At 47.0% G+C, this 19,528-nt stretch overlaps 5 protein-coding genes across 7 annotated transcripts; 3 read left to right on the forward strand and 2 right to left on the reverse strand.

The window, feature by feature from the left end:
• Nucleotides 1–205: 205 nt before the first annotated feature.
• On the forward strand, nucleotides 206–1,561 carry LOC105701337 (U1 small nuclear ribonucleoprotein C). Its single transcript, XM_012428007.2, has 2 exons — nucleotides 206–337; nucleotides 406–1,561. Exon 2 carries the CDS (start codon nucleotides 426–428, stop codon nucleotides 936–938), a length of 513 nt encoding a protein of 170 aa, XP_012283430.1. The 5' UTR covers nucleotides 206–337; nucleotides 406–425; the 3' UTR covers nucleotides 939–1,561.
• LOC105701338 (four-domain proteases inhibitor) lies at nucleotides 1,288–3,902 on the reverse strand. Its single transcript, XM_012428008.2, has 4 exons — nucleotides 2,828–3,902; nucleotides 2,346–2,600; nucleotides 1,747–1,837; nucleotides 1,288–1,455 (listed from the first exon to the last, which is right to left on the reverse strand). The coding sequence occupies exons 1-4, from the start codon at nucleotides 2,900–2,902 to the stop codon at nucleotides 1,403–1,405; spliced, it is 474 nt and encodes a 157-aa protein (XP_012283431.1). The 5' UTR covers nucleotides 2,903–3,902; the 3' UTR covers nucleotides 1,288–1,402.
• A 136-nt stretch (nucleotides 3,903–4,038) lies between these two features.
• Nucleotides 4,039–5,963, forward strand: LOC105701339. The gene is made up of 3 exons (XM_012428009.2): nucleotides 4,039–4,223; nucleotides 4,401–4,685; nucleotides 5,179–5,963. Exons 1-3 carry the CDS (start codon nucleotides 4,193–4,195, stop codon nucleotides 5,220–5,222), a joined length of 360 nt encoding a protein of 119 aa, XP_012283432.1. The 5' UTR covers nucleotides 4,039–4,192; the 3' UTR covers nucleotides 5,223–5,963.
• Nucleotides 5,960–8,752, reverse strand: LOC105701336 (PRELI domain-containing protein 1, mitochondrial). Of its 3 annotated transcripts, none has more exons than XM_012428003.2 (5): nucleotides 8,613–8,752; nucleotides 7,634–7,879; nucleotides 7,305–7,518; nucleotides 6,919–7,167; nucleotides 5,960–6,817 (listed from the first exon to the last, which is right to left on the reverse strand). In XM_012428003.2, the coding sequence occupies exons 2-5, from the start codon at nucleotides 7,723–7,725 to the stop codon at nucleotides 6,653–6,655; spliced, it is 720 nt and encodes a 239-aa protein (XP_012283426.1). In that variant the 5' UTR covers nucleotides 7,726–7,879; nucleotides 8,613–8,752; the 3' UTR covers nucleotides 5,960–6,652. The 3 variants fall into 3 exon arrangements, with proteins under 3 accessions (XP_012283426.1, XP_012283428.1, XP_012283427.1); XM_012428005.2 differs by having other exon boundaries at nucleotides 8,603–8,752; XM_012428004.2 differs by lacking the exon at nucleotides 8,613–8,752 and adding an exon at nucleotides 8,393–8,592.
• Nucleotides 8,753–11,138: 2,386 nt separating this feature from the next.
• LOC105701133 (prolactin-releasing peptide receptor) lies at nucleotides 11,139–19,204 on the forward strand. The gene is made up of 7 exons (XM_012427576.1): nucleotides 11,139–11,516; nucleotides 12,797–12,976; nucleotides 13,165–13,259; nucleotides 13,348–13,494; nucleotides 14,612–14,785; nucleotides 17,023–17,157; nucleotides 19,033–19,204. Exons 1-7 carry the CDS (start codon nucleotides 11,139–11,141, stop codon nucleotides 19,202–19,204), a joined length of 1,281 nt encoding a protein of 426 aa, XP_012282999.1.
• Nucleotides 19,205–19,528: the final 324 nt, after the last annotated feature.

Genomic DNA, 19,528 nt, shown 5'->3' on the forward strand with positions numbered 1-19,528 from the left:
TAATAGTAGTAGATAAGTAGATAAAGTCATATGGAGCGTCACGAGTGTTCTTCCTTTACCATCATAAGCGAGCAGTGTCGGTAAGCGTAGGTAAGGCACCACCGTCAACTGCCGCATGGTATTACCGTCACGAGGACGTGAGCCGCCAACGGTCACTGGTAGATGGTACCGCTATCGCGAGTGCGCGAGCTCAATATCAGAAATTCGTTGCGCCGCCCTTGGGGGAAAAAAACAGTGAAAGCTAACGTACGAAACCAGAGGGCAGCACAGGATGCGATCGCACGATCCTTTCCGTGAGCAATCTCCCAACTCATCTCTGGACGTACGTACGAAAGCGGTACGTAAGCTAACGTTCTACGACAAATAGTCAAGGTATCACTAGTAATTAAAAATGTATTATTCCAGGAAGTCTTAAAATTCTCAACATGCCCAAGTATTATTGTGATTATTGCGACACATATTTAACGCATGATTCGCCGAGCGTGCGGAAGACTCATTGCCAAGGACGCAAACATAAGGACAATGTAAAATATTTTTATCAGAAATGGATGGAGGAACAAGCTCAACATTTGATCGATGCAACAACAGCTGCATTTAAGGCAGGGAAAATTGCCTCTAACCCATTTGCAGCTAATAAAGGTGCAGCGATTCCACCTCCACCAAATCTTGGACCTCGACCTGGAGTACCACCGCAGGGACCTCCTGGTATGATGCCACCTCCCGTAATGCATCCCGGAGGGCCGATGGGACCAGGTGGGCCAATGATGATGGGACCCCATGGACCGATGCCTCCGATGCTTGGTATGAGGCCACCTATGATGGGTCCAATGGGTCCTATGGGTCCTGTGATGGGGCCTATGGGTCCAATGGGACCTATGAGACCTCCAATGAATGGGCCACCACCTCCTATGAGTGGGCCTCCACCAATGAAAAAATAAACGTATATTAAACTATTCATCATAACCTTCTCAATATTGGAGTAATGTTCAATAATTATTGTGAAACCTTTTTTTTTACATAAATTGAATGACTACGACCGTGTGTATGTGACTTCAATCAGCTGTGTACATTGGATCGAAGTGTCCCGTTGTTTGTAAATACTAGAATAAATCAAAGATTATTTATAATTAACTTGTGTTACTCGTTAAGAGCAGCAATTGCGCCGTTTCGGAACATATTATTATCTCTATAGTAATCTATGCTCTTATCCGAGTAACATTCTTCATTTTGGAAATAATCGATCTTACATTCAATGACATTGGTAAGGAAATAAATACAGCATCATTGTTAATTTTTAAGGGTTGCATTTAATGAGAATATCAACCAACAAAAGGACATGTAGTAATTTTGAGAGCAAAACAATTGCTCTTATCAAAGATAATTTGTATTTTTTAATACAATGTTAACCTCTTATCGCACCACTAGAACATGGTCCAAAATGATTCGTCTCCACAACTGTAACAGAATTATTTCCAATTACTTACTTATTCTTGTACAAAATTACTAAAGTTACTTGACCGTATCCCGTCGATTTGATTTTCCTGTACCCTAATTTTGCTTATTTTACTCACAATAAAAGATTAGCGACAAAGCGTACATGATTCTAAATTTAATGTTTTTAAGTTTCCCTGTTGTGACATTTGGGATCTTATAAAAGTATCAAAAAGTTTTACACTTCTGGAAAGAGAAACAGCAAAACCGTGAAATATATGTCCATCGATTCGATAATAAATCGGTGCAACGAACCTTTCCCACATCGCCTGGCACAAGTAAGTCTTCCAGGATTGGAGTACGATACCCCGTCGGTTCCACAAACTGGATTGTATTCCGGTGTGCTCTGAATAGGAACAGAATTCATTTAAAAATGCCATGCGACGTCGTAGCAAACAAGTCTCGAAGAGAGTTTATTAACAGATTCTCAAAAGTTATTCGTTCCGCTTCCTTAAGCTTTTCCGTGATAAAACCGATTTCTTACTTTGCGAGATCCTTGAACATTTGGCATCGCATTAAAGTTTACAACGAGTCGAAGGAACCGTCCTCTTTCACCATGCAAACCTAGACCTCGTACCGAATCTCTGAAATTCCGAGATTCCGAAATCTTCGATAATCAAAATGGCTTTAACCGTGTGGGTGAGCAGTTGCCTCACGTGATACATTCGTTTACCCCTTCCAGGGTAAAGCGAAGTGTATAGATATATAGACTAATCCGATCTTACGCGTACACAGCGCACCCAAGTCGCGCGACCTTCTCAACCCGTTTTCGAGTTTACCCCTTCCACCGCGATGCGTGGTCTGGGATCGTCCTCTTTCGAACTATCCCCAAGCAATCCCGAGATAGTCCCTACCGGGCACGAAGCTTCGCAGTCGCTCATCCTGGTAGGCTCGGCCGGAGCCTGCGTCGTCGTAGCGGCGGACGAGGTGGCCGGCCTTGGTTGACCCCAGTCACTGCCATTCGCGTTATCGTCTCCTCCTTGAGGGAGCGGCCTGTTGGCTGGTCTGTCGGCCGGACCGTCGAAAACGAAGTCGTCACCGGACCTTGGTCCGGAGTTCGAGGTCACCGAAACTTGAGAAAGCGCTCCGGTCGCGGGTCGCTCGCTATTCTGGGACAATTAAAGGGGAAAGTGCGTCCCCTCGTTGACACGTTGACCGCCACGGTGGTCACCGGCAGTCACCGGAGACCGCCGTAGCGACCGACGCGTTAAATTCGCCTTTTGCTATATTCGCGGAGGCCTCGATTGAGCGCCGGGCATAAAGAAAATCTTGTTACGTTCGAATTGACGGTGGAACGAGGATTCCAGGCACGGGATTGTAACCACGGGAATATTACCTGGGGGAGAGCACGAGGACTCGTCGCGAGTACCAATGCACTTACTATCGCGCACAAAACGGTACGACCGGTCATGTTCGGCAAAGAGTCTTTTCGAGCATTGAAATTCTCCGACCCGAAGTTCTGGGCGATCGCCTTGAGTTCAATGTTAATTTATTCGTCGCTCGAGAGCCAGACCGCGCCGGCGAAAACTTACTGAGCGAGGATGGCTGCGCCCGCCTCGTTTATATATACCGATTCTGCACGCCCAAACGGGTCGGGCATGTACGTACATGCGTACACGCGTACGGACGCACCCGGGCCACCCTCGGCCCCTGCCTTCTCCAGAATCCTTTCCGCTTCGACGAGGCCATCTCCTACTTTTAAATACGTTCCACGTGCTCCTAGGAGTCGTTCATTTTTACCCCTTTTCAGCTGCCCAATGCCGTTCGAGCTAATCGGCCGCAACGCGATGCGTCGCGATGCCGACGACAACGCGCATTAACGTAGATTGAACGTCAAAGTGTCAATTTCTATATGTATTATGCCTCCCTCTCCCTCTGCGATCCCTATAATGGGATCTGCAATAGGCTACAATAGGGCTTGGGGGGCAACGACGAAGCAAGGTCTGTGTATTCGTCGGATTACCGCAGATCCGTCCGTTCCACAAAAAATAGATTTTACCTGACACTTGATTCAACACAAATATTAACCGATCAACTCACGTTTTCTTCGAATTTCGAAAGTTCCTCCATCTGCTCGATAAATCGAACCCGACTAGTCAATCAGTCATCAGAAACGATCTATCGCGCGTTATTCGGTCGCATTAATAAAATAAACATTCAACATTTTGTGCAAATGACAGTTTTTAGGGATAAAATACCCAGGCATACAGAGTTTCAGATTAAACGCCGGTATGCGCTTTTCGGAACTTTACTCGCTTTCAGAAATTTCACTTTGCAATTGAATTCCTTTGAAAATTCTCTCGAATATTCGTCTACATTTACGACTCATGAAATCCTCGTTAGATCACATCGGTGCGGATCCATCGATATTACTCGACATAGTTATTCATTAGAATGTGAACGATATTATTTCGTCAAGTGATATCGATCCGGTTGAGACGACATAAACCAATACCTTTACCAGGTGTCCAAACTTTGATGTCATATAAATATGTAGCATTTAAGCCTGTACCTGCGATCGATCCATGCGCTAGGAAGATGTGTTCGTTTGCAATGAGAATCGCTGGATTCTCGGTAGAGGATTATTTTTCCTCGTTGCTCAACCGTTAGATCGGGTTCAATCGAGCTGCTTCGGCAAGGATCAGTCATCCCAGTCATCGTCGGTCCTTGCCGAGCTTCGAGTCCGTTCCTTACATTTATCATGAAGTACTGCGTCATTTTATATTTCTCGGGTCAGTTAACGATCTTTGACGAAGCTTCATTTTCTATCGTATTCAATTGCACTTGCAAATGCTGTTCCGTAACACCGTTCGAATTTGGTCTTCCTCGGTTGACCGAAAGATGTGCCATTCGAAAATTTCTTTTACCCTCTCTGCGAAATAATTCTTAAAAAAACTCTGTACTTGTAGCTATTTTAACATCGTATTGCGGTTCAACGCCAGACGATGACGATACACCTTGGGTTTGGGAAAGTAATCAGGAAAATGGTTTACCTAAGCCCGCTACGTCAACGATGACGACCAAATTGGAAGGAACGACTGCTACTGTCAGTCCTACAACGGAAAGTTCCGTAGATACTCCCAGGACCTGTCCGCAGTGCTTAATAACTCCGGAATACAATCCTGTGTGTGGAACTAACAAGGTCACGTACAATAATCCCAATGCCCTTAAGTGCGCTAAATTTTGTGGACAAGGTAAGTTCTTTGGATTAAACCGATGAAATACGTATAGTATTAATGATTACTTATCGTCAATGAAATTATCGACTATTCGTAATAAATTAGGAGGTAAACTAAACAAAACTACGCGTGAACTTTTTTTGTTAAAGAAAAAAAGAAAGAATAAGAAACGTTTTAGGGCAAGCAAATACGATTGGTTATTTGCTTGTACATGGATTACAAGTTCTCGTTCGTTAGGAACTTATTCAATTTCTCTTACGGGTTTTAAAATAATAGGAATGTTTATTCCCTGGTTGGTTTGCATTGGCAGTTGATAATCTTGATTAAGAGAATATTTAGTTTGACTTTTGTAACCCTTGCGTTTAGAAATGTCAGTATCCTTGCTGATCTTGGAAAGATTTCTTTCTCTTCGATTCCTACAATGTACAATCCCGAAGTACCATCTATATAGAATTAATTAAACAGCATACATCAAAGGGCTTAAGGTAATCGCTGTTTCTTTTTCTAGATGTGGACCTCCTGTTTTATGGTGCATGTCTTCCCTTAGCTTAAAGTGTTAGTCATTGTGGTGTAAAGTTACAATCAACCGAAATAAAAATGTAATTTTTCTGCGGACAACTTTTAGCTTCATTTGTCTAATGGATTTACTTTATTTTCATTTAACTGCAATTCTTTCTCCGTAGCTTCTCAAATTGGCAATTGCGTTGCGAAGAAGATTATATTATTCATAAATCGATGTCTTTGAGTAAACGTGTAATCGTGCGAAGACTATTTTTCTTCCGACATTGTTTACGTAAGGGAATCATTTCTTCAAGCGGTTAAGCTTTATTGTCTGCACACGTGCCATTGATTGAGGTTTACTTATTATAATGTATAGCTTAAGCACAGCGCAACGTATTAATTAAGAAGTGCAAATTAAGAAGTGAAAATATTATGCGATGACGATAATGTAAAGAAAAAATGGAATAGGACAATCTATAAAGTCGACGTTTTTCTAATTTGAAATCAGGATTTGGCTAGTTTAGACCGGAAATTTAATAAATGTTTTCTTTTTTCTCAATTAATTTCTAAACGTCCGAATTCTAGAGAACTATAATACCATATTAACGATATCGTGTAATGTAATCATGTGTCAGTAATGAGCTTAGGCCCTCTAAAATTAATGTAAGTGAAAACTTATATGAAATTATAACGTTATCTCTAATATACACAAGCTTTTTTATGCGTACATAGAGGCAACATAGAGGAACGATACTCTTTTATTCTGAAAGAAAATAAAAACTCGTAAATTCATTAAAAGTTATACCTTTAATTGTATGCTTCTATTTCTCCCATTATCAGATAATTGGCAGTTTTAGGGAATGATCATCCGGAAATCACTTCACGGCCAATTGATGAAACCTGTCTTATAATCGGTAACAATCTATGTTCACCTTGAATTACATTATCTGCCATAGAAATATTCCTTGCATCGTGAGGACACAGTATCTCTGGGCCAGTTGTTATTTTCTTTCTTTAGGTATTCATTATTATTTTTGTATCCGTAGTAAAACTTGTTTAAGGTAAAAAGAATTTACAAATGTGTTAGAAAAGAAGTGTGAATATGAGCTGAAATTATTTCAATTACAGGCTTTGCGTATGTATTATGAATGGATATTTTATCAAAGTTGTTGACGTTATTTCTTATTAAACATTAATTATGTCTTTTATATTTAGAGAATTAATAAATTCATCGTAATGAAGCAAGGAATTGCTAAACAAAGAGTGAACGTCAGCAATTACTCGGTACATTCTAATGTTGATTGGCTAAAAAAAAAAATTCATGTCATATATCCGAATTGCACTGTAGTATGTCAATTTATCTAATGTTAAAAACATTAATTGTAACCCGGACCAGCGATTTAGTAAGATTTATCATAATCACTGTTAGCTGACATGGTATGATTATGTACTCCATGAACGTGTGATTTACCAAACAGATTTTACGATTGATTAGGTTGACATGCTGCATATACTGGACTAGCTTTTTGCTTTGCTAAGTCGGTAGCCTTCTTAGCAGCGTCTTTCATTTTTTCGGCTTTATCGTGCAATGAATGCTGTAAATCTTCTGCTGCATGACTGAATTTCATCATAGGTGGATTTGCCAGCTACAAAAATGTTGACAACTCATTAAATTTAACAGATTGCTGACGTTAATTTAAGAAGACGATAAGCATCCATAATTACGTTATATTAAAGTATTTCTTACCCGATCTGTGAAACCCATTTGAGCAAGAGTGGGATTCATAAACTGTGCACTATGTGGGAACATATGACTAAGAACATAATTGAAGCCACCCGACATTTTGGCACAGTTCTTCTTGAATCTGTCCAGTCCAAAGGCTTGAATTGCACGGCTAAAGCCAAATACTTGACTATCGATCCATGCCGATCTATTGGCTACTGTCCATTCTGGATTGTCTTCCGATACCTTATACACTACCTTTTCCACTACACTCTGTTGAAATAAATGTTCAGTTACATTTCAATGAATTGTAGAAAAGCCATAAATGAAACCAACCTTATATTTGTGCTAGTACATTATTACTTATGATAGTTGATTTCACAGCTTCTTAAGCACAAAGAAATTCTTACCATGACTTTAGTATATCCCAGATTTCGTGTGTAAGTTGTCAACATTTTCTCTTTGGGATCAACAATGCTTTCCTCAACTACTTTTACTACATTCATACTGATGAATCTTTCACCCCATTTAGGTACTCTGTTTGTTTTAGTTAGCAACCTCTTGGAATACAACTTTCCATTCTTCACCTCTCTAAACACTGTGTCTTCCGAAAGAACGTGGGAGCTGCGAAAAGGAAATATAGGACTTATAGTTGTTTTACGTATGCGAAGAGAAGAATCTAGTTTAAACACTTAAATTGTGTTATCCTATGAAAATAAGATTTCAAATATATAAATACCTATTAGGATTCGGATATCGTTGCCAAAATCCTTGTGCCACTTGAGCCCAATTAAATTGAAAGATTATGCTATTTTCATAATATTTTACCATTTTGTCTCCAATAAAATATCACTTTGGAACTAAAGGCCACGGAAAGGGAAATGGGTATGCGTGTGTTATGGGACTATGTCCATTGAATTTTAAAACATAATATTAAAAGGTATGTCATTGCCAAATACATCTGCGAATTAATTTTGTTTGTAACCTGAAAGTAAAAACAAGTCATTATACTGCTAAGTGTAAGTGTACTCATATGAAGATAGAGGATACTAGAAGTTTAATTTAAATAAGTATCATCTATGCTTATTTTATTATATTTCCATTGAAGATACGATTTATATCGATTTCCACAATTAGGATCAATTTTTTCAATCAACTCCAACTTATCCGAAAATAAGCTAACTTATGTTGCACTTCATGTTACCCTTAAACACATAATTCTAAAATCTATCGAATCGCTTACTAGGTTCCTACAATTATATAACATGATTTATAATTTCCAAATCAACCGGAGATCAAAGTAATTAAAAAATGATTCTATTCTTGAAACACGGTCGTATTCACTGTTACGACTCTGAAATCACGTAGGCCACCAGCGGTGAAAATCCGTGGCAAGGATTACGTACACTCATTTAACGTACGGTGTTAATAATTATATAATACTATATTAATGTCACGACTTTGACCCTAATTGTTATTATATTGTGCTTTATCAGACCTTAAACTGTCCAGTTGTGCATGTTCATGTCGCGGCAGGTAACAAGTTCCTTTAAATTGAATATGAAATCCAGCGGAATGGAAAAGATCGAAAACCTAGCAATTTAACTACAAAGCAAGTTAGAGTGCCTTGTAACACCCGCCGAGAGACTCAACGATAATAAACATTTCTTCGCAAAAGGAGAAATATAGCAAAAAGAACCGTCGTTACATTGCATTACCAGGAGTTTTCAGAAATGCTGCACTCGCGAGCGAGCGTATTTCTACAACCTCGTCGACATGCTTACAGTCCGTAAACAACGTGTGTCAAAGCGATGAATTCAGACATGCTAGAGTTGGAGTAGAAGCCATAGCCCGTGTTTCGCGGCTATCGACGAGTCCCCGTCGCCTAGCGGCCCTCTACCGACATAGTTCTGTATGTACATACGTACACATTGTACCGCGTCGCGCGTATCGGGTCGTATCGGATCGCGTCGTGTCACGTTGTGCAGGGTCACGGCATGCAAAAGGGGTGGGCGCACACTTGAAAAATATTTCAAATATTCGTTGGGAGTTGGTTGGTTTTAAACGTGCCCACATTTCGATTCGAAACAAAGGCTACGTTCCGCAACGCATCGTGCCTTTCGGCGCATCGGCTCCCGAGGGGGCAGCACCTTACACAGGGACAAAGCAAGGACCGTAGGTACCGTCATCTTCTCCCCACCGGTAACGACGTTGCAATTCCTTTTCGTGGAGTGTCGGCAAGATTGTTGTATGTATGTATGCATGTATGTATGTACAAGCCTTGTCAAGTCGATGCTACGAAAGAGAGGACGAGAGCGACCACGGGCTCGGGGAGGACGGATACGAAACGTTTTACACCGCGAGCGCCGTTATTACCGCGGAAATTGGACGTACCCGATACGTCGCTTCAACGCTGAAACGAAGGAAGAAGTGCCATCCTCCTATCTAAAAACCGCCTCGGACAGTGCTCGTTTTCTCGCTGGCTTGCTCGCAGCAGCTCGCAGGAGAGAGACTAGGGCTGATGAGGAAGAATTCATTTTTTCCGCACTTGTCTTCTCGTCGGCCCTACGGACAATGTCTTTACATTGAAATTGAGCCGCTGCGATTTTTTTTTCAGAGAAGATGCAGAGGTAAGTACAGGAGATCGTGCCACTTTTCCCGAATTTTCTGACTTGCCAGCCTCCGTTGATTTTTTTCCGCATTTGCGGCCTCATCGATCTCGAAGTTCCTCTCGGCTACTGGAAGCACAGGCTGACATACGCGTCGAACGAGTCGCGCGGACATGCGCGAAAGTTGTGCGATCGTCATTGAATTTAGATTCGCGGTTAGGGGGTTTATTATGTAAAGCAAATTGAGCGAAAATATGAAAAATGAGTAGTTGACGGTATTACGGAACGTTTTTGGTGGTGAACATGCGAGACCATTCATATGAACGGCTTTCCATCTTCCCGCCTTTCCTGCCTATAAAACACTACCTCTCACAATTTTCGATTTACAAGGTATGTTTCTTTATTTGCAATATTACTAGATCGGAAGTGCTAGTGATCTCATTCTTTCATATAGCGTATAGCAAATACGTAATTCGGCGAATAAACCCACGTGAGATGAAAGTCCGAGAAGTGAGCGCTCTCGTCAAAAATACGTAAAACGCCTAGGTTCAGAGCCGCGCGTGCCCGCGCGTGCCCGCGCGCTTCCCTCTATTCCAGCGGCTTGACCCCGCAGCGTCAGTACGAATCGTGCCGCCTCGAAGATGAGAGTCGCTCCTTGATTCCCTCGTGTCGCGATGTAAAGCCACGGGACCGTTTAACTCGAAGGGGAAAACTTGAATGAATAATCCCTAGGAGAAATGAAAAGAAAAGGTTATTCGGTAGATGGATGAGTGGTAGGAGTTAATAGCAAGCGCGAGTCGAGAGGTACCAATTTTATGTTCTTGAGCATCGAAGTGGAGGATACTTTTTCATGACCGTTTGATTACAGACAAAATCGAATAGAATCGGTTTTATCTTTTGAAGCCTTTGCTTTTGGTTAAAGGAGACAGCTCTCAAGAAACTACTCGCTTCATGCGGCCGTGGTTAACTGGCTCGTATATACCGGTTGGACTGTATGGGTTGGAGGGCCGGATTCGTCCCAAACCCTCGACAATGACGATGGTGTTTTCTGAGAAATTATGTCGGTTCAAAGAGGCGTAACAGGTAGCCACCGTAACCGCAGCCGCTATTATTGCACCCTTTAATCTTGAATATCCGCTCTTCCTTTTTGAGTGAACAGGGGAAAGCGGGAGAAAACGGTTCCGCGGAAGTAAATAAATTTCTCGCGTGTTTAAATATTATAAAATAGATAGGAATATCTCGGAGAGCAAAGATTAAGCTACGTCTCGCACTTTGGCATGGAAATTGAAATTAACGGACTTATTCCTGATCGTCCTCTTTAACGACGCCACGTGTCAACTTGAATCGAAAATTTTCCCTGATTCGAACGAAATCGTATATCATATTCCCCGCCGTATCGCTGCGCGTCGTCTCGTTACGATTAAAACGCAGAGGGGGGAAGGAAGATCTCTCTTTTAACAACATCGTAGCGTTAACTCTTTACGAACGGGGAGACATTTGAATGAAAGAACCTGTCGCTAAGACCGCGAATGGAACAAGTCTCATGTAAGAAGGAAAGTAATATATCGGCACTGCAAAGTAAGGGACGGTCGGGGGTCAGCCGGTGGAGAAGACGTGAGGAAGACGAGAACGAGGATGCGCCTCTCGCAGGAGGACATCGACGGGATCCCTAAAAAATGGCTGGAAACGGTGGCCCACTATCTGACGGGATTTCGCAACGGGACCGTCGACTTTTCGCGGCCGCATTTAAGAAGCTCCGTGGCGAACGTTTATCCGCTCTTCGTCGTCATGTACGCGGCTTTAATCCTCGCTGGAACTCTCATGAACTTGGCGATGGTATACCACGTTGTAAAATACCGGCTCTACAGAGACCCCACCTACGCTTTTCTCATTAACATCGCCGTCTCGGACGCGATCAAGTGCATCTTCGTTCTTCCGATCTCCTTGGCAGTTCTCCTCGTGCAAAACTGGGTCTTCGGCAAGTTCCTGTGCTTCTTTCTGCCTATGCTACAGGTTAACCTTATATTGACTGATATATACTTTTAAGTGTACACGGTCGAAACGAATCCGCGATAAGTCGATCGAGAGACAATGTAACCACGCGTTGTTAATGTAACGCGCACGTGGATGTTACGGACAGTTACGAGGGCATTGGGAGCAATCACAATTGGAGAAGTCGATGATCGGCCGACCACTTGACGCGAATCGGTCTCGTCGGTGGGTAAGAGAATTTGGAACGTGCATCGAGCTCTCTCGTTTGACACGGTTTAAGGAATGGAAATTCTGAGGGAAGGAGCGCGCGCTCGAGCCCGGCCAATTCGTTCGCGGGGACGCGCTGGAAAATGTCGGTTCATTGTCGGAAACGCCAGTTAACGCCGCCGTCGCCACGAGTATTCCGTGCTACGCGGAATAAATAGACGAAAACCTCGTCCTTTATGCACGCGGGTTTCACGCGCGAGAGTGCCAGTTAACGAGACACGTCGGATACGTTTGGAAACATTTAACAATGTTGGCATGTTGCTAGAGACATTTTTTGGGTAGGTCTCAATCGCGTCCAGGTGCGTCTTCAAAGAACGCATCGTTGACATTTTCTAACTGTCTTTCGATATCTCGTGGATATTTTGGCGGATTATTTCCTACCGAGGTAGGAAATGAAATGAAACGGTAAAGCGGGAGTTTCCTTGGACGTCGCGAATCGACCAGGATGGCGAGTCCCCGATAGATATCCGGTCAGCTAGTTTGCGATCTTCTACCTTGTGTCGGATTACGCGAGTTGCGGCAGGTACCCACGGAAACGGAAATCGAAAGTACAAGTACCGAGCGCTTTGGCTGGCGATCGTTAGCGAGGCTCGTTTGAAGGGATTCGCCCGGGCGGAATCCACTTTCCGACTAGTGCACGATCTCATTGCCATGTAGAGTCTGGAGAGGGTAAACGTTTTCCACCTCTAATTTTCTCGGAGAGGAAAGGAACGCGAACTCCGCATAAATTACACGGACGACGCGTACCCGGCTCATGGACCGACGGCACCGGAAGCATGATAGACGAGGGAAAACACTGGAAAGCATGGCCCCTCGAAGAAGTAGTACGACCTCGCAGTGATCGGACCGCACCGGGGAATATCTTAGCGATACGAATAACGGGACAACTTCTCGTAACCACGGGATTTCGATGCATCGACGCATTCGAGGGTTATTCGATTCGAGGCCGTCTCCGCTTTTCTCGCCTGGACGCGAGATATACGCACATCTTACCCTTAACCTACCCGAATGTGGACAATCCTTTTCGCTTTCAGGACATACCGATCCACGTCTCGATGATGACGTATCTGCTGATCGCGGGAGATCGCTTGCGGCTTTTGAGCGACCCCGGGAAGCCGAGGATTCCAGGATTCGTGTGTGCCCTTGGCTCTTGGTTTTTCGCGGTCTGCATCGTGTTGCCTTATCCGATTTACACGACTTACCTGGACCTCGAGGTGAGACACGCGTAAACGCTTAAAGGACAAGTAACGAGGAATTTGGTGTACGAATCGTAAACTCGGAGCATCGAACGCGCGACCGGAACCGCGACCGGAACCGCGACTCGGATGGGAACGCGTTGAATCCTTGATTCCTCGTCTCCTTGGGGGACTGGTCCCTTTTTCGAAGTCCGTCCTTGTTTCAGACATTCACGAAGGAGCACTTCCAGGGAATTGGAATTTGCGTTGTGAATTTGGCCGACGACATGCAGGAGTACATGAGGGGCCTCTTTATAGGAACGTGAGTACATCTTCCAAAGAGTCACCAATTCAGTCTTCTCCTTTCGTCGCAATCGGACGACTTTGGAGCCACTTCCGTCTGATTCCAGTTACGTGGCGCCACTCACGATAACGGCATACTTTTACGTCAAGGCGAGCAGGGAGCTGCAGGCCCAGGAGGGGCCGCTGGTGGTGGCCATGTTCGAGGCACGTGGCAGAGATTCGAGACACGGCAGTCGCCTGAGCAACGACATCTCGTAAGATCCCCTAATGACCTCTTACGTCGGTCCATCTAGGTTGTCTCTCCACTCCTCTTTCGATCCATCTTGCGGGCGCCCCCGAGGCTGGACGGGCGCCGTCCGCCCAAAGTCTATTTCCGGGCTGGAGAGATACCTCCCCCGATGAATTTCCTTTCGTCGAGTGAAGGTGGACCCGATTAGTTTTCGAGGATCCGCTAAAAGGCGTGCATCTCGCGAGCCAAGCCGAAGAGAGGGCAAGAGTAGCGGTTTCTTTCATTCTCGAGGCAGAGTTTTCATTCGAACGCATACATTTTCGGAAGACGATAACCGACGGATAGTCCGATTAAGTCGAACGGACGCTAATCCGGCGGGCCAACGAGCGAACGAGCTACTCGTCCCGAGAGTTCCGTTTCTATCCAGGACGACGAGGAATGTCCCGAGAAAAGGCGGTTGATCGATAGGAAGCGCTCCTTCGAATAAGACGAGTTTCTTTGCTCGATGGAGCAAAGAAGTCAACCGTGGGATGTTTTCTTCCACCCAGGGCGATCCGGAGATTCCAGAGGTCGGGAAAGTTAGACAAGTTCGCCTCGTGCCATTTTCCGAGAGAAAGAGGGATCGGCCTTGGCGGAATTTCCACGATAGCCCGGCAGGAACGATGGAAAGGATGGAAAAGACTTTGCCTCCTTATTTCCATGAGGGGTCGATCGCTTCCCCCACCCCCAAGGAATCTAATCAGCCGAGTAGACAGGGCTGCAGGTTTTCTCTTCCGAGGGTTCTATTTGTGGTGCCGGACGGAGCCCCGACATCGTACGTTATCGGTCAGGTTTTTTCCAGGCCCTGGAAACTCTGTCTACTCTGTATCCGATCCCCGTGACCGATCGGAGCGATCGGACCTCCGTTGAACGGAATTTCGACGTGCGTTAATTTTCAAAGGAAGAACGTCTCTCCGCCACCGCCGGCGGCTGTGAGTCGTAGCTCGTTATCCGTCTCCTCGCCTCTTTCGTTCTCTCCTTCCCTCTTCCCGCGCGTCGTCGCTAGATACTCCCGGCCTTTCCAGTTTGCCCAACGTTCGAGGACGAAGAGTCGAGAAGACCAGGGGCGACTCCCCAAAGCGTATACTGGTTGAACGTTGCAGGGATAATCGGGAGGGCAAAAGAGAAAGCGGCACGGAAGGACTGGGCAGACTGTCGACGGCCTACGACCTGTACGACGCGGAGCTCGACGTCCGCAAGGAAAGACGCACGCAAAAGTACCTCATCTTCATGGTGTCGGTCTTCGCCATATGTCTCTGTCCTTTGACAGTTCTCAGGTGAGAGTGCGCCCACGCGTCGCCTTAATTTCTCGCCCTCGCGAGTTTTGCCTTTCCCGGTACTCCTCGAGTTACTCGAACTTCCTGTCCGGATTTTCCGTCATCTTCGGAATGATTCGCACGTTATACGAAAAAGAAACGATTCCCTCTCGCGGGATATCGGGTTCTTACGATCCACTCGTAAAGTCCATATTACGAGCCGATGGACGTCAAGTCGGAGTTCGCGGAATGGCGCTCTCGATACGTCGTAAAGTTAAAATATACGGCGTTACTTGTCCGAAAGAGATTCGCCTCGGCATCAACGAGGATTATCGCCGGACTTTCCGCCGGCCTTCTAAGGAAAACGAGGAACCAATCCGTCCGTTCCCTCGAGTACCTATACTGTACGCGCGTAATTTTAGAAAACTCGCGAATCGCGTCATTTCCTCGTTTGCCGAATAAACGGGACGCGCCCCGTCCGGACGGAGGGCGGGGGTGCGCAAGATCGAGGAAGCAAGAAGCGTCGCCGGAAGTGCCGGAAGCGCCGGGAGCGCCGGGAGCGTCGTGTGGACGAATGGTTTATTGACCGGTGGTTCAATCGAGCAAGGTCCCCCTGTTTCCCGGCGGATTATTTGATCTCTTCCAAGGGTCGAGCCGCTCCTCCTTTCGCGCCGGCCGACGAATCGAGCGCGGATCCCTCGATGAGAGGCCTCGACCCCTCTTTGCTCTCGGGAAATCTCGACTTCGCGGCACGAATTACCGGGAGCCGTTTCGCGAGGAAACGGACCGGTCTCGCGAATTTCGCTCCTCTCCGCGCACCGGAACTCTAACCGGCCGTCGATTAGGGCCGTGAGATCGGATGTTGCCGGCCCATTTGGCGGAGACGCTCGCCGGATCCGCAACAATGCCGCACTCTCGGAAACGCACTTGGATTGCCCCAGGATTGCCTTCCCTGCAGGAATTTAGTGCGCTCTCGGGGAGAATGCCTTATTCGCAGACCTCCAAGAGAGTAACCGGGTTTCCGGGTAGAGGCGATTGCAACCGAATGCGAGGTGCGGGAAAGCGAGGGCGAACGAAAGAATGTTTCAATTAGGGAGCCCCTGTCCAGCCACTGGTCGATTCGATGTATAACGAGGGAGCGTTTCTTTTTCGGTGGGTAAAATTGTATCGCGTTCGCGTTGCGGAAGAGACCCCCTTCCCGTGGCAAGCGTAGTAGCGTCGGCAAGGCAATTGGTTATTAATGATCATCGCCCCGGTACATTTTTGTCTTTAAGCGATGGTTTGCAGGTATCCGTTGACGCGATATGGAAGAAATCTCCACCGGAATGGCCGTGGCGAACCGTTTCTTTCGCATTGCGGAGAACTTGCTACTCCGGGTGAAATCCGCTTCCCACGCGGCAAGAGCTCCGTCAAGGCTCGGAGGAAGTTTTAATAAAGCCTTATGAGGGGAAGTAGAGGTTAGGAAGAAGATTCTCCGAGTTAGGGGTTGGGCGTATAGGAGTTTCCGCGGTTTAGTACCTCTAATAGCGGTCGGGGAGATGTTTTAGGTGAGGATTATTTGTCGCAAAATAGCACTCCGTAAAAAATGTAACTGACGGGATTTCCGGTAATGGGGTTTCTTATTTACACAGAGCAGTAAATGTGACGGACACTCCCGACATTCGGCCGGAGAGGTGCTGGGTTGCAGTAAACGTAACACGCGTCGCCCGTGAAAGCGAGTCGTAAGCCCGGCCGTTCGACCGCAGGCGGCTGGAATAATACTTGGCATATAACTGCATTCGATCTAAAATGCAAAACTCCTTGACGATAACGAGCTCGCGATCCGGGTCAGGCCGCCGGGGACTTCCGACGCCGGGGATGACGTTTTCGGAAGCCGAGGAAATTTTTCTAGCCGAGTGGCCAGGGAATCGCTAGGCATCGCTGTGGTCGACGGCCGAGAAAATCTTGGCGCGTGAATCTCCCTTGTAATTTGACGACGTGGCTTAGCAAGCTTTGGGGCGAACTAACGAATCCTGCCTCTTCAGGCGTAGCGATGATCTGTTTTCGGCACTGCGCGGAACCAGAACGAAACTTGAGTCGAAGGAAACTAAAACATCGAGGTATCGTTCGTACGCACGCGTGTACATACATATCGAGTTCCGTTAATTCCGAGGGATGTCGAGCGACATTCGCCGCGGGACGATCTAGAGAAGGTCGCGACCGGTCGCGTTTCGGAGAGAATCGCGAACAATTGTCCGGTAATCTTCGCTCTGTTCCAGGTTGGCGAAACTGGTTTTGATCGAGACGTACGAGAACAGCGGACACTTCGACATCACATTTACGCTGTTCGTGTGGCTGGCCTTTCTGCCGACGATGACGACGCCGGGTCTCTATGCCTCCTGGCAGATGAGCAGGTACGTCCCGGGGAATAAAAGGCATTGTTCGAAACGAGGAAGTTGGAATCAGCGGGCACTCCCCAGCGCAGGGCCAACGATGCGCCGGGGAATAAATCCTGCTGACAAGAGGGTTCGGGAACGAACCCCCCTCGGCCGGCGGCCGCGAGGGGGAGAGAGGGGGAGAGAGTAGGACCCAACGTTCGGTGACGGCTCTTATCATCGCTACTTTGCGCGAGGCGCGAAGAAGAATAAGGCCAAAGAGTACCTTCCGAGAGGACCAGGGATGAAAAGGGGAAAATTAGGTCGAGAGGTACGCGACTCGCCACCTGGACCGGTCGAGTCGCCTCCAGCTCGACTACTCGTCGACACTTGACAGGATTTTCACTTCGGGCTCCTTAGGGCTGATTAGCGCGCGATCGTCCCACGACTCCTCGCGACCGCTCCGCGAGATAACGACAAGACGAACTTTTTCCCTACCCCGCATCCCGGGACGTACAGGACCCGAAGGTACCTCCAAAGTCCGATGAATAACCGAAGCCGGACCGCAACGTCATGATTAGTGGAACGTAATTAAAAAGCTAGCCGCTCCTTTGCCGGCCGACCCCGCGAGATCGCGGTGGCTTCGACTGGCCCGACGGGGGCCTTTGTCTTTTACCCCGTCGTTAGCGCCTCTTGGTTGGCTCGATGCGCAGTTCCCGGTCGACGTCGCTTCCGACGCGAAAACTCGACGCATTCGTAGAAGGACGCGGCTGGAATATACGGAACGAACGCTGTCGCGCGAACGACTCTCGAAGAAGACCTCGAAAGACGTGGTCTTCGTCGGAGTGCCTTGCCGATCCCGTTCGTTCGCCTCGACGCGTGGGGCCTGGGTACGATGATCCTAGGGTGCATCCGTATCCATTGTACTCTCCCATCGCATCGGGGCGCTCGCGTTCTCCTCTGAGAAAAGGAAAATCCTTTCCGCGTTATGCAATGTCCTTTCTCCCCGTAATCGGAATGTCGTCGCGTACCCGCCGATCCCGTTCGCGAATACCTCGTATTCCCGGGATAACTCGTCCTCGCGTTTCGCATTTATTAGGTCGATCGTGCTCTCGCCTTCTAGAAGGGTGCCCCGTTCACCGCAGGAATTTCAGACACGCGGACATTAAATTCCCAATTCCGCGGAGGCCCCGCACCCATCGGGTATCGAAGAAGCACCAGGACTCGACTCTACTCGCCAGACAAACGACTACGTTACTCGAGTGCAAGGAGGATGGAACGAAGGGCTTGATTTGAACATCGCGATTCCAAAATAAATGAGACGTTTCGAGTCGCTAATGGGATTATTGGATTAAAATTACCGAGGGAGCGTTCATTTCGAATGAGTTCCTCGGGGTTGGCAGTTTCCTTCTTGAAACGATAAAGCGAGAAGTCCTCTAATTTGCGTTCAACGTCTGTAATTAATTTCGCCAAGAGCGAGTTCCTTCGGGAAGCGCTGCAACTCATTGCGTTTAAATGAAGGGTGTCAAGGAAAAAACGGGAAACCGGGCATCTCGTCTCTTCTTTTCCCGTAGGTGAGAAAAAGTAAAGGGGAAAAGGGGCAACTCGCAAGTAACCCAATAAACGATTCATTGGCTCGACATTCATGACGAAGCCGACTTCTGCACGTGCATAAAAGGAAGCAGGAGAGGTTCGATATCCGGTGACGACGTTTCTTCGGCGGTCCGAAGGGGGAGTTAACGACCCGAATCATCGATCCCATGACTGGTCGCAATCTTTCTTCACCTTCTCGGTCTCATTCGCAAAAACGTCTCGCATTCTCGGCGAAGCTCCGTACGCGAGGGTCCCTCTACATTCTCCTTTCCTATGTCCCGTTGGTCGATGGTCCTGCAGGTGATGCCCTGGCTGTTGCAGGTCCGCGAAGGAGAGGCTACGGGGCTACTTCCGGTTCTCCAACCGGCGGGTGCCGCGGCCGGCGTCGAGACATCCGGGACCCAGCCCCGGAAGCGTCCCCGTCGGTCCAGAGGACGAGGCCGACGGAAGGGCCGAGAGCGCCTCTCGGCTCGCGGGGGGCCAGTCGACATAGAACGGCTGGGGCCGGGTCGAGGACTGCCGGCGTAGCAGATATTTACACGTTCTTGCTATTTATTTCAGAAGAAATGGATGGACTGATAAGTGCTTTACTAAGTAATTAGAAATCGATGGGCCCTGATTTAACGGCTTCACCCTTCACGAGGCACGCTCGTTGTTCGTGCAATAGCTCTGGGATTCTTCGGAATTTTTCGCGACATCGAAATCGATCGCGACCGTCCGGGAACACGTTCAGTTTCGCTCTCTCCCTCTCTCCGTAACGCGTAACTATTAAGATATCCAACGATACGACACGAGAACCGATGGAAATCAGCCGCCG

The sequence above is a fragment of the Orussus abietinus genome, unplaced genomic scaffold (genome assembly GCF_000612105.2).
Source record: "Orussus abietinus isolate OABI.00-Male unplaced genomic scaffold, Oabi_2.0 scaffold673, whole genome shotgun sequence".
In the NCBI taxonomy this organism is placed as follows: Eukaryota; Metazoa; Arthropoda; class Insecta; order Hymenoptera; family Orussidae; genus Orussus; species Orussus abietinus.

Coding starts and splice junctions, on each gene's coding strand:
- LOC105701338 (XM_012428008.2), bottom strand. CDS start 2,902: ATGACCGGTCGTACCGTTTTGTGCGCGATAGTAAGTGCATTGGTACTC. Junction 2,601..2,827: donor GTCCTCGTGCTCTCCCCCAG/GTAATATTCCCG, acceptor TAATTGTCCCAG/AATAGCGAGCGACCCGCGAC. Junction 1,456..1,746: donor TGCCAGGCGATGTGGGAAAG/GTTCGTTGCACC, acceptor ATTCTGTTACAG/TTGTGGAGACGAATCATTTT.
- LOC105701339 (XM_012428009.2), top strand. CDS start 4,193: ATGAAGTACTGCGTCATTTTATATTTCTCGG. Junction 4,224..4,400: donor CGTCATTTTATATTTCTCGG/GTCAGTTAACGA, acceptor CTGTACTTGTAG/CTATTTTAACATCGTATTGC. Junction 4,686..5,178: donor CGCTAAATTTTGTGGACAAG/GTAAGTTCTTTG, acceptor TTCTTTTTCTAG/ATGTGGACCTCCTGTTTTAT.
- LOC105701133 (XM_012427576.1), top strand. CDS start 11,139: ATGCGCCTCTCGCAGGAGGACATCGACGGGATCCCTAAAAAATGGCTG. Junction 12,977..13,164: donor CGACTTACCTGGACCTCGAG/GTGAGACACGCG, acceptor TCCTTGTTTCAG/ACATTCACGAAGGAGCACTT. Junction 14,786..17,022: donor TGTCCTTTGACAGTTCTCAG/GTGAGAGTGCGC, acceptor GCTCTGTTCCAG/GTTGGCGAAACTGGTTTTGA.
- LOC105701336 (XM_012428003.2), bottom strand. CDS start 7,725: ATGGTAAAATATTATGAAAATAGCATAATCTTTCAATTTAATTGGGCT. Junction 7,519..7,633: donor CGATATCCGAATCCTAATAG/GTATTTATATAT, acceptor TCCTTTTCGCAG/CTCCCACGTTCTTTCGGAAG. Junction 7,168..7,304: donor TGGGATATACTAAAGTCATG/GTAAGAATTTCT, acceptor TTATTTCAACAG/AGTGTAGTGGAAAAGGTAGT.
- LOC105701337 (XM_012428007.2), top strand. CDS start 426: ATGCCCAAGTATTATTGTGATTATTGCGACACATATTTAACGCATGAT.